The sequence below is a fragment of the Brassica napus genome, chromosome C3, assembly GCF_020379485.1.
Source record: "Brassica napus cultivar Da-Ae chromosome C3, Da-Ae, whole genome shotgun sequence".
Lineage (NCBI taxonomy): Eukaryota > Viridiplantae > Streptophyta > Magnoliopsida > Brassicales > Brassicaceae > Brassica > Brassica napus.
The window spans coordinates 71,490,410-71,502,780 of NC_063446.1; the positions used below are offsets into that span (position 1 = coordinate 71,490,410).

The following is a 12,371-nucleotide window of genomic DNA, read 5'->3' on the forward strand; positions in this document are numbered from 1 at the left end:
TTAATCCAACAAACAAGTGTTTTAGTGGAATACTGTAAAATGAAGGTTTCATTTTTACCAACAAAAATTAGAAGTTTCAGAAAACCCCTAAATGGAAAAATATTATCATATATACTGTAATAAAAAACGCAGAAGTTTTTTTTTTTTTTTGGTTTTTAATTAATTAAATTAGTATAAAATTAGTACTAATTCTTACTTCTTAAGTATTAAGAAAATGCGCTTTGATTTGGTAATATATTATGTTTCATTTTGGATTGGTATGTAATATAATTGCGCTTTGTCTTTCTTTATACTCCCTCCGTTCCATAAAAATAGAGTTTTTGGTATTTTCACACATATTAAGAAAACACATTAAATTACCATAATAAATATATCGTTTTCTGTAATTTTAAATTTTCAATAATTTTTAACCAATAGTAATTCAATAAAGTTAATTAGTTTTCTTAAAGTTTACAATTTTTTCATAGAAAACACAAAAAATACATCTTTGTGAAACAAACTTTTTTCTAAAAAATCTATCATTAAGAAACGGATGGAGTATATTTTATATAGATATTGGATGTTTTAGTTTTTTAATATTAAATATTAAATTATTTGATTAATTATTAAAATTAGATATATAGAAAAACGATAATTTTATGATTTTTCACTAATATTACTACTTAATTTAAGAAATTTAGATTAATTTATGTTTATTTAAATTGATTTAGACTGCTTAGCCCATTTAAAACGGTTTAGATTGATTTGAATTATATAAATTAATTTTTTATTAAATTGTTTCGGATATTTCACTGTCTAAACAAATTCTTAGAACACTTGGTTTAGTATATTTTGAAACAATATCCTAAAATGAAAAATATCATTTTTATATATTGCAATTAAAAAAGCCGAAGACTTTTTGGTTTTTAGTTAATTAAATTAGATCATCAAACCCTTAATTATATAGTTTCCACTTCTTGCGTATTAAGAAAATACTTTCATTTGGGAACACTATCGTGTGTTTCATTTTGGTTTGGGTATGTAATATAATCGCGTCTGCAAACAATAGCTTTGGTCGCATCTCTTTATCTTTTTGCTCAAAGCCTTCTATCACCATCACAATCGGCGACGAAAAGTAAAATTATCGGCAGAGTTGGAGAGCAGAGCATCTTCTTGTCTCCTTAGTGACAATTGCCTTTCTGGGTTTCTCTTTTCTCGGCGACTCGCCGCTACAGTCAAAGTAAAGTTGCAATCTTTTCTTTTCTCAGCTTAGCATTTTGGACTTGGAAGAAGTAATCTGCTGCAGGGTATTGGGTTTTTATCACTGTATTGAAGTTTCGAACATCTGGGCATCCTTTTGAAATGCCAAAGTCAGCTTTTTTATTTTGTGATAGATGTTAGATTTGATCACTGTTGAAGTATCTTGGAATTGGTTTCTGTGGCAAAGACAAAAACTTTTCGAGTATTGAGTTATGGGTCTTGATGTTTGGATGGGTTATTCACTGTATCATCAGGTTACTTATCTTGCTTAATAATTGATGAACATGTTCACTAGCTTATAGGAATCACTTGCAATTCTGGTGGATGATCAAACAGATAGGATATGGTCTCTATTTTCACAGAGTTTTACATTGCTTAGGAAAATTCCAACTTTAATGTTCATGTTACGGCAGAGATTTGATCTGAGATTTGTCTGGATGCCCTGATGCGTTTTTATTTGCTTGATTCCTCTATTTTGTGCATTTTCTTGGTAGATGAAGTCTAGTGATACATGTCTGAGGAACTGAAGTGTTGCTGCTGGTCTCTTGTATGATGATTGCTATAACAGAGATTTGATTTGAGATTAGTCTGGATTTCCTTTTATTATTTTTCTTCAGAACCTGATGTATTTTTAGTTTTTTACTAGCTTGATGCCTCTATTTTCAGCATTTTATTGGTAGATAAAGTCTAGTATCCCATTGGTATGTTGCTAGTGGTTTCTTACATCTAAATTTATTTGTTGGGCTTGTCCTAATCGTGGTATCGTTTGTCTCTGTTGCAACACTAGGTTGTCATCTCCGGTATTATACCAAGTGTAATACACAGTTGCTGCTAGTCAGCAGAAGAAAAGCTACGGTGGTGTTAAGACTGTGATGCTGAATGTTTGGTGGGCTGGGGATGAATCCTTCAATGGATGATATTAACTTAATCCAGCAGGCGCAAAGGCACCAGCTTGTCGTCACCAATCTTGGAGAAGAGATTGATTTAGAAATTGGAACTGGAGAGGACGAAGCCGCTTTCGCCACCAATTCATTGATCGGAGGGACTACAAGGGAGCCTTCCACCGGGGAACATGATGAGACAAAGCATATGGTTTTGGTATCTGATCTTCAGGGGGAGGATCAAGATATGTCTAAAGGGCAGCCGTCGGCGAAGAGAAAGAAGAAAGTTGTTAAACGGTGGAGAGAGGAGTGGGCTGACACGTACAAGTGGGCTTATGTGGACATGAAAGAAGGAACGGCGAGGATCTTCTGTTCCGTTTGCAGAGAGTATGGTCGAAAACATCGGAGGAATCCGTATGGGAATGAAGGTAGTAGAAACATGCAGATGAGTGCGTTGGAAGAACACAACAATAGTTTGCTGCACAAAGAGGCTCTCCGTCTCCAAACTGCTTCCAAAGATAAGATTGTTGTTGACAAGCCCATTTATGTGAAGAGTAAGTTTTATTTACAATGTTATGTTATCTTTCCTTTGCTTATTGTTATGTTAACTGTTTGTACTTTTCTCTCTCAATGAAGCTCTTATGTCGAAGAGTGCTGGTTCAATTGTGGAGGGTGCACTGAAGCGAGATCCTAATGAGATTGAATTTATTCAGTCTGTACAAGAATCTGTGCATGCTCTAGAGCGGGTAATTGCAAAAAATTCTCAGTAAGTTTACGATATGCTTTATCATCTTTGTGAAATAGATTTCAGCAGATTAGGTCCAACTCATAAGGTTTTGCATTCTGATTCGTTTCAGTTATGTCAACATTATGGAGCGGCTATTAGAACCTGAGCGTATGATAGTGTTCCGGGTTCCGTGGATTGATGACCGAGGTGAAACACATGTAAACAGAGGCTTTAGAGTTCAGTTTAATCAAGCACTGGGACCATGTAGAGGAGGTATCCGGTTTCATCCATCCATGAACTTAAGCATCGCCAAGTTTCTCGGCTTTCAGCAGGTACAATGTCATCCATCAGTTATATGTATGATTTTAATTGTTAGTTGTAATGATTTGTAATCCTTCACAGACGTTAAAAAATGCGCTGTCACCATATAAACTTGGAGGGGCTTCTGGAGGAAGCGACTTTGATCCTAAAGGAAGAAGTGACAATGAGGTGACACCTTAACCCCTTGCTTTTTCCTTTTGTCCCTGCAAGTGATCTTCTACAGATGTTCTGATGTACTGTTTTGATACATACACAGCTTATGAGATTTTGCCAAAGTTTCATGGATGAAATGTACAGATATATGGGTCCGGACAAAGTAAGTAGAATAGTCTTTTCCCTTTAGGAAGTCTATTCTTTCGGAAATGATTTCTAACCTATTACGGTTTGCTAGGATCTTCCGTCAGAGGAGGTTGGTGTTGGTACTCGAGAAATGGGATATCTTTTCGGACAGTACAGACGACTTGCTGGTCAGTTTCAGGTACTTAAATGTCCAGTAATCATTTGTTTGCATCAGTTTTTGCTGCTGGGAGATTATAAAGAGTTTTGGCTGTTATACCTTTGTGTCAATTACTTATGCAGGGAAGTTTTACAGGACCACGGATATATTGGGCTACTTCTAGCCTCAGAACCGAAGCTAGTGGCTATGGCGTGGTAAGGATCTTTTTTTTCCAAGTGCACACACTCTACAGTTGCTGTATATGAGTACTGTTCACATGGTTTAACTGCAAATGAACTCATATTCATTTTGTTTCTTCCAGGTGTACTTTGCACGACTTATGCTTGCAGATATGAATAAGGAAATAAAGGGATTAAGGTTTATTTCTTGATCATTTTTGAATATGTGTTCTTCATTGGTGTTCTGCTAGCTACCAATGTTTTTTTTTTCCTCTGGATCTTAGAGTTTACCTAATCAGCAATTTTTTTTATTTCAGATGTGTTGTGAGCGGTTGCGGAAAGATAGCGATGCATGTTGTAGAGAAGCTAATTGCTTGTGGGGCTCATCCTGTTACAGTTTCAGGTGATTCACTCACCTAATCGTTTCAGATTTACAGCAACCATCATGTGTAGCTTTTACGCCATTTTGTTTTTGTCATCAATCATCATCTCATGCTTCTCTAAGGTGCATTTTAATTGAACAGTCAAACGACGTGGCTCTAGATCTCAGGTTCTTACTGAAGCAAACTTTTTGCAGATTCAAAAGGATATTTGGTGGATGACGATGGATTTGATTATATGAAACTTGCGTTTTTGAGAGAGATAAAATCCCAGCAGAGAAGTCTGAGGTACATACTTTTCAACAATATTTTGGCTAAAAATTATATAGAACCCAACTGTACACTCATCTGATGTGCAGAGACTATTCAAAGACCTATGCAAGAGCCAAATACTTTGATGAAGTAAAACCGTGGAATGAAAGGTGTGATGTGGCGTTCCCCTGTGCGTCTCAGAATGAAGTTGATCAAGCAGATGCCATTAATCTGGTCAATGCTGGCTGTCGCTTACTAGTAGAAGGTAGAGGTTTCTTATATTATTTGAGCAAATAGTTTTCAGAGCTTGTCTTCTCTTTTTGATTTTTATGCAACTTGTTCTAAGTTTAGGAATTTGTTTTTTTTTTCTATAGGTTCAAACATGCCGTGTACAGCTGAAGCAGTAGATGTTTTCAGAAAGGCGAATGTTCTGATTGCTCCTGCCATTGCTGCTGGAGCTGGAGGAGTGAGTTCTTCTTTAACTCATCTTACATTTACCTTTACCTTATTAGTCTCCCACCATTAAGTACACAGAGTTCATAGATTGTCTAAAGGATGATGATAGGTAAATTTGTTTAACTCTGTTGAAGGTTGCTGCCGGAGAAATTGAAGTACTCCGTGAATCTAATTCAATGCAATGGTCAGCAGAAGATTTTGAGTCTAGATTACAGGTAGCAACAGCTCTCACATTTCTTTTGGAAGTTTTGGCCTCTGTGGTAATTGCCAATTAAGATAATTGCTCTGGTATATGATGACAGGAAGCACTGAAGCAGACTTATGAGAAAGCTCTTAAAGCAGCTAATGATTTCGGTTATCAGAAAGAGAGTCCTGAGTAAGTTTGTCTAAGATGGTTTGTACTATTGAAGGTTAAAAAGTGGTTACTAAGAAATGTTTTTTTTTTTCTTGTCCAGGGCTCTTCTGCACGGAGCAACAATTGCAGCTTTTTTGAACATAGCTCAAGCTATGACAGACCAAGGTTGTGTTTAGCTGCTATAAAATGATCCTGCATCTAAGAGTCCCGGCAGGATTTCCGTCTTAAAATCTATATCAAAGATGGCGTATTGGACTCTCTGTAACATATGTCATTATTTACAAACTATATACTTTGATAGCATTAATATTTATCAGCTATATAAACATGGCTTTCGATTGCTTTATATGGTGTTCTTTGACTTCATATGTAAAAAGAATGAAACATACTAATGGCTTATTCTTCAACAAGTTTTCTAAATAAGATTCAACTGTTTGTCTTTTAGGATTTGATCTGATTGGCGCTGATCCTAAACAAAAGAAGTTACAAAAACAGTAGCATTTTCTTATAATTTGTTCTTATAAATGAACAGACGGTGAAGGGGACTTTTTAAGATAAAGACAAATGTAACTCTCCGGGTACTCTTGAGCAGATCAAAGCTGGGGAAAAAACTGTGGATATGGAGATTGAATGCTGGTCAGTCTCTTGCATCCTCATCTCTATCCAGAAAAGAGCTTTAACAATCATTATATAAGGCTTCCTAGCTTCAGGCCCTTGCATCAGATTTCTCCGCCAAATAGTGCTCAAGCATGTCTTCTTCATCATCTGTATCAAGTAAACAAGAATATGATCATTGAGAAACATTACTTGTTCATGGAATAACTGGCGTGCAAAACCAAAACAGAAAGACCATTTTACCTTCAAAGTCTTCGTCTTCAAAGTCAATGTCTTCATCATCTTCCTCCTCCGATTCTTGATCAGCAGTGACCACTGTTCCTCTCTGAAAATTGGCACAAGACATATAGATGGCTAACAACAACGCTATCTGTTTAGAAAAAGTAGTTGCAACAAAGATTCTGAGAAATACCGCTTTGCCACTCTCGAACCACTGTCTTCCTGTAAGCTTCTTCTCCTTAGGAGCCGTAAGAGCAGACTCCGGCATCAGCCTTGGAAGTTTATTCAAAAGGCCATAGATTAAATGTTAGTAACTCTAGAAACCAATAACAAAGCGCATATATTGGTGCATAAGCGCAAGGAAAAATTACTCACTTGGCACGTTCAAGTGCAAGCTCTGCCTCGTATCTCTCTCTCCATGCCACAAATGTCTCCAGCGTAACAGGTTCTCCATGAGGAACGATAACCTGTATCAAGAAATTTAGTGAGAGAGAGAGAACAAAACAGAAGAACGCATAGCCCATGAAGAGCAGCCTGCAATACCTCATCCTCTTTGGCGGCTTCTTCCTCGGCATAGTCATCCCCATCATCTTGCCCATAGTGTTCAGACAACCAGTCCTTTGCTGATGAGACCAATGTATACATCATGGCCATGCCAAGATTTTCAGTTGCCTGTGTAAACGGTAACATAAAGTTGTTAGTTCCAATGCTAACACACACACATTAAAAACTGAATAGCGTAGAGGGTCTATGATTCAGGAAGCTATTGACCAGAGAGATCTTTCCCATATTTAGGCAAAGAAAATTAACGATACAAGAGAGATTTTACCTCCTGTTCAAGCTTCTCTTTTAGGATTGTGAGGTCACCAACATGGATTCCTCGGATACTGGAATAGCAGTAATGAATGTCATCATCATATATATATATATATATATCAATATTATCTCGATAAAATGGTAAACTAAAACTATACCTTTTAACATCCAAAAGAGGTGCCTCGTCCGGGTAATTTTCTGTGTGCGAGAAAACCAAACCAAGCTGAACTGCAAGACAAAATGAGCGCTCTAAGACTGAGAAAAACCACAGAAGAGAGAGGCATATACGATAGAACAAGGGATCTTTTTCTTAAAGAGTAGTAGTAACCTGGTGGGATTGATGATGACTCCTCTAGATCATCATCCTATTGAGAATCAGGAGAATGGGAAAACACTTAAAAAGAGGATATATTTAAGCTGAACAAAGAAGCATTTGTCTACACTTATAACACACAAGCCTTTCCTCATACAGCAGGAACTAAACAAGTAATGGAGGAACTAAAGGAAAAGAGATGAAGGGTGTGTGAGTGAGTGAGCTAATAATACCTGAGGAGTGACTGTAATCTGAAAGCATCGGTTTGAAGTATTAAGCCCACTTTCACTAGAATGAATCTCTGTCCACAATAATAAAGAATTCAATTTTCGATGATGAAGAACAGACAAAGGAAGCTAAAAATCTTAAAAGACAAAACCTTTGAAGTCATCAGCAAGTATAGATTCAAGAGCTTCAATCTCCATCTCCTGTTCCTCCTTATACTCTACAAAAGAGATACACACCAAACAAATTCTAAATCTAATTTACAAGGAATTAAGATCAATTCGAATCCAATTGATCTTCCATGGGGGGTGAAGATTTGATCGAACTTACCCGTCATGATGCCCAAATTTGAAAGCTTTTGAGATTTTGTCCGTCTGAATTATCGAACTCCACAGTGAGTCGCCGTGGCGAGAGAGAGAGAGAGAGAGAGAGAGATTGACCTAAAGGAGAGAACTTTACGATTCTCAAAACGGCATCGTTTTCTTTACTTTGTAAACGGTATCGTTTTAGTTTAAACAAGAAACGATTGCGTTTTCGTTATTTTGAAACGGTGCCGTTTTTAAGAAAATTGTGAAAGGAACGACGACCTTTCCTCTCTACCCTCGCGGTCCCTGTCTCTCCCGACACACTCTTCTCCGAGTCGCCGGAGCAAAAGCCCTTCTTTCAAGCCAAAGTAACTCTTGTTCTGGTCTGTTCTGTTCAGAGAGCCTTTGTCTCGATCCGTTATAACGTGGTGAGTGTCCTTTTCTCAACTATTTGTATCTTAATTTTGATCATTTATCCATAAGGGTTTTTTACTTATGTTCTTAATTGAGTCTTACTGTCTTGTTTTCTTGTGAAGGGAAGACAAAAAATACAAGTAATAGTGTCTTTAATGGACAAGATCAGCGAGTTACCTGACGAACTGTTGTTGAAGATATTATCAATCGTTCCGACAAAGGTTGCTGTCTCCACCAGCATCTTGTCTAAACGATGGAGGTTTCTCTGGATGTGGCTGCCTAAACTAACTCGAGTACAGTGATGATCAAGGCAAATCACTCCTTGCGCTTCGAGATTTCATCAACAAGAGTCTGCCCTTGCATAGATCTCCAGTCATAGAAAGGTTGTGCATTGAGTTATGGGAGTCAAATGATTCGAAAGTTAACCCTGAAGATATCAAACTCTGGGTTGAAACCGCGGTTTTTTTTTTTTTTTTTTGGTTTCTTTACTTGTGAATCGCTCGTGGTTTTGAAACTTAGGTATATGACTCTCATGGATGTTCCTTCTACGGGTGGTTGTTGTCTTCCCTCTATGAAAACTCTGCAGCTCGAAAGCCTGACGTACGTAGGTGTAGACTCTCTTCAGAACCTTCTCTCTTTGTGTCCCTTTCTTGAAGATCTAGAGGTGCGTTTCATCCAAGATGACTATCCGCAAATGTTCGCTGTTATCTTCCCGTTGTTGCTGAAGTTAACACTCTCTTTGCCTGACTGTGAATGGGACTTCGATGAGTATGAGATAGACACTCCTTTTCTGGAGTATCTCAAACTTGAGGATTGGAATGAGAGTCATTGGTTGTTTAAGAAGAATATGCCTACTCTTAGGGAAGCGTATGTCCGAGTTGAATCCTATGCTTTCAAGAGCGTTGTTAGATCAATCACATCTGTCAAGCGTCTTACCATATGCTCAGAGGTGGAGGAGGATCAGGATGTGTATGGTTTTGTTTTCGATCAGCTTGAACATCTGGAGCTGTGTGTGTGCAAAGATGATTCTTTGAATCTCCTTCCGCAGTTCCTCAACGATTCGCCTAACTTACGAGTGTTGGACATCTCTATCATCATTATTTTAATCTAATTGTTCTTCTTATGCTTGGTCTTTAGTGCCATGGAGATATAAAGACTGATGATAAGTTTGCGTGTTACAAACTAAGCTGTGTTCCTGAATGCGTGCTGCCGAGTCTACAAGTTTTCAACTGGTCACGGTACATTGGGAGACCGCGAGATAGAGACATTTCGTTTTACGTGTTGAGAAACGCTCCCAACTTAAGGACAGCAACTTTCACGTTTGAACAAGGTGTTCCAAACCCTAAGATACTCAAAATGGAGTTGACACTTTTCCCCCCAGCTTCAAGCACATGTGAGCTCGTGTTTGTTGAGTGAATCATATCATTTTAGATGTTTCGTTTTGTCAATTTTTCTAGTTTCATCTGTTCTTGTGTGTGTCCAACAAAGGTCAGATCGATGTTTCATTTGTATAACAGAAGTTTGACTATCTATTCAATGCATGAATGTGTATGACAAAACCGGGTTTAGAGTTTTAGGGTTTAGTGTTTTTATTTAGAGTTTAAGATTTATCCAAGGGTTTGGGGTTTACCCATGGGTTTAGAGTTTATCCAAGGGTTTAGGTTTACCCAAAGGTTTAGGGTTTAGAATTTAGGGTTTAGGGATTAGGATTTAGGGTTTAGTGTTTTGCTGACGAAGTTAAAAAGATTTTTTTTAATTTTTTTTGTGTAACTGCTTTTTTTTTTACTTATTTTTTAAAATCATAATATAACTTGATAATATTTTGTTTTCTTTTTTAAAAGATATCGAATTTGAAATAATGAAATCATATTGGCCAGTGAACCTAAGAATAACTCATATTCTAATATGCTCATTCACGCTAACATTTGCTATTTTCCTCTATCTCTTAAACCCTTCCATGTCAAGCAGCTCGAGTGCATTTCTTGGCATGCATTTTTCAGTTCGTATTGGCCCGAGGCGACCAATTTGCCAGGCTTGTGTATGTTGCGAAGTTGCTGCAGTTTTTATAAAATAAAAAGCTCGACTAATAAAGAAAGAAGAATAATAAAGAAAGTCCTTTGTAGCCACATAGAAAATGGGATTAAACTACATCAAATCAAACCGAGCCACGACAATTCGGACATGTTCGTCTAGGATCATTTGTAAGCCAAGAATCAATACAAAAACGATGAAAAACATGTCCACACTTGTTTAATCTCCTAATCTCATGATCATCATCGTACTCTTCCAAACAAATTGGGCAAGAACTTTTACCACATCCTCCTCCTCCTTCTTCTTCTACTTTGATATCTTTGAACAATATGACTTTCGGCAAAGGAAGCTGTTGTCCGGTTTCAATGTCTTGTTGAGGAGTTTGGTGGATTGGCTCGAGAGGTAATCCCATGTGATCATTCTTACCGCAATAGTAACAAACGATGAGCATTATTACTAGAAAAACTGTTAGTTCCATTGGGTGTGACTCGTTCAAGTGCTTCCATAGCGATTCATGAGACTGATCCATATCGTCACACTACTTTCTTTTTTTATTATTCCTTTACCAGAAAATTATTAAAACCCTGAGTTTTTTCTTAAACCATGCATCAGGAAGAAAAAAAAAATATATCTCAAATTCCAGTTAGAGTTTTATTTATCTTATCCTTCTGTTTGTTATTTTCTTGAAATCCTAATCATGTGAGAAATACACGGTGTTGAAATTAATCAATCCTAATCATGTGAAAAAAAAAACTGAAAACACGATTTTTAAGGATCCGATGATATAAGTTATCATGAAGATTTTCTTTTGATATCAAAGTTTCAAAAAAAAAAAAAAAGATTTTCTTTTGATTTTTAAGTTCCGCAGATGTACAATTTTTTAAGCTGTGGAGTTGACCGGCCGGATAGAGTATAACCCAGCGGTAAAAACTCTATATTGTACCGATAGTGTTAGAGCACTTCCTTTGAGGGTTCTTAATCCAGTAACTCATAAATGAAAAGCAATAAAAATAAGAAGTTGGAAAAAAGCAATAACAGCATCAATATGGTGTTTCATGGAGGAAACGAATACAGAACTACGTTTTATGTTTTGGCTTTTCAACCTTTGAACAAAATTTTGATTGATGTAAACTATTGCTAGTCTACTCTTTTATGAGCAATAAACCCCAACCTTGTTGATAAAAACAGATGGTTGATTAAAGAGCAAACAACTCATCATGTCTAAACAACATAACAGCGACAAATTGGACAGCTCCGATTCTGTGAAAGCCAATGATCAATGCAAGAACGATGAAAAACATGTCTACACTTCTTCAAACGAGTAATCTCATGATCATCCTCGTACTCTTCCAAACAAATTTGACAAGAACGTTTATCACACCCTTCTTCTTTGATATCTTTGAACATTAAGCCTTTCTCCTGTCCGGTTTCAATGTCTTGTTGAGGCCGAGGAGTTTGGTAGATTAACTCTGGAGGTAAATGCGGGGCACAGATACCACAGCAACAGGAACCACATGCAATTAGGATGATCACGATGATGATGGATAACACAATGCAACTTTTTTTTGTTGATCGAACCATACTTCCACTATACTTACACGAGTTTAAACTCCATTAAAGGAGTATACAACAAGGCCATAGCAAGCCAACAGATAAACAAACTGACTGAATAATAGAGAGATAGCTTAAGAAAACAACTTACAAAAAAACACAATGCAACCTATAGCACCATTTTCCATCCTCAGGCTAAGTTTTCGCTTGTTACTAGAAGAAGACATATCGAAATATATTTTTGTAGTTATAAACAAAGTTTTTAGAAATTTATATCAAACTTCGGATATAGTTTGTTTTCCTTTTTCCTTTTTTTTAATTTCATTTGGAATCCTAATCATATGAAAATATATAATAGACGTGCATGATTTTATCATATCATATTAATAGGTAACTAACTACGCAAAATATGTAAACACGGTTTAAATATTTGATCAAAATTATAAAACTTGGAAACCTAGTGGTAAAGGATAAAAAATCTAACTATGCAAAATATGTAAACACGGTTTAAATATTTGATCAAAATATATAAACACGGTTTCTGGTTTCAACTTCCTCATAAAAATCTGGTTTCTGTTTTAATTAATACCAACTACTTTTTTTTTTTGGAACGCAACTTCATTAAATCATCAGAGTAGCGTGGTAAAACCACTTGA

General features: G+C 36.5%; 3 protein-coding genes and 1 pseudogene across 4 annotated transcripts; 2 read left to right on the forward strand and 2 right to left on the reverse strand.

Moving 5' to 3' along the window:
* Positions 1–965: 965 nt before the first annotated feature.
* On the forward strand, positions 966–5,670 carry LOC106427488 (NADP-specific glutamate dehydrogenase-like). Of its 2 annotated transcripts, none has more exons than XM_013868216.3 (16): positions 966–1,219; positions 2,027–2,674; positions 2,757–2,886; positions 2,978–3,179; positions 3,250–3,336; positions 3,425–3,484; positions 3,560–3,646; positions 3,748–3,819; positions 3,927–3,982; positions 4,101–4,186; positions 4,361–4,451; positions 4,523–4,680; positions 4,790–4,881; positions 5,006–5,086; positions 5,174–5,247; positions 5,327–5,670. In XM_013868216.3, the coding sequence occupies exons 2-16, from the start codon at positions 2,119–2,121 to the stop codon at positions 5,400–5,402; spliced, it is 1,908 nt and encodes a 635-aa protein (XP_013723670.1). In that variant the 5' UTR covers positions 966–1,219; positions 2,027–2,118; the 3' UTR covers positions 5,403–5,670. The 2 variants fall into 2 exon arrangements, with proteins under 2 accessions (XP_013723670.1, XP_013723671.1); XM_013868217.3 differs by having other exon boundaries at positions 993–1,286.
* Positions 5,647–7,990, reverse strand: LOC106427490 (RWD domain-containing protein 1). The gene is made up of 11 exons (XM_013868219.3): positions 7,745–7,990; positions 7,569–7,634; positions 7,423–7,490; positions 7,205–7,241; positions 7,035–7,104; positions 6,890–6,947; positions 6,604–6,732; positions 6,436–6,527; positions 6,254–6,332; positions 6,085–6,166; positions 5,647–5,991 (listed from the first exon to the last, which is right to left on the reverse strand). The coding sequence occupies exons 1-11, from the start codon at positions 7,749–7,751 to the stop codon at positions 5,933–5,935; spliced, it is 747 nt and encodes a 248-aa protein (XP_013723673.1). The 5' UTR covers positions 7,752–7,990; the 3' UTR covers positions 5,647–5,932.
* A 265-nt stretch (positions 7,991–8,255) lies between these two features.
* LOC106427491 lies at positions 8,256–9,695 on the forward strand (annotated as a pseudogene).
* A 593-nt stretch (positions 9,696–10,288) lies between these two features.
* LOC106427470 (putative RING-H2 finger protein ATL37) lies at positions 10,289–10,693 on the reverse strand. The gene has a single exon (XM_048750215.1). It carries the CDS (start codon positions 10,691–10,693, stop codon positions 10,289–10,291), a length of 405 nt encoding a protein of 134 aa, XP_048606172.1.
* Between the last annotated feature and the right edge of the window lie 1,678 nt (positions 10,694–12,371).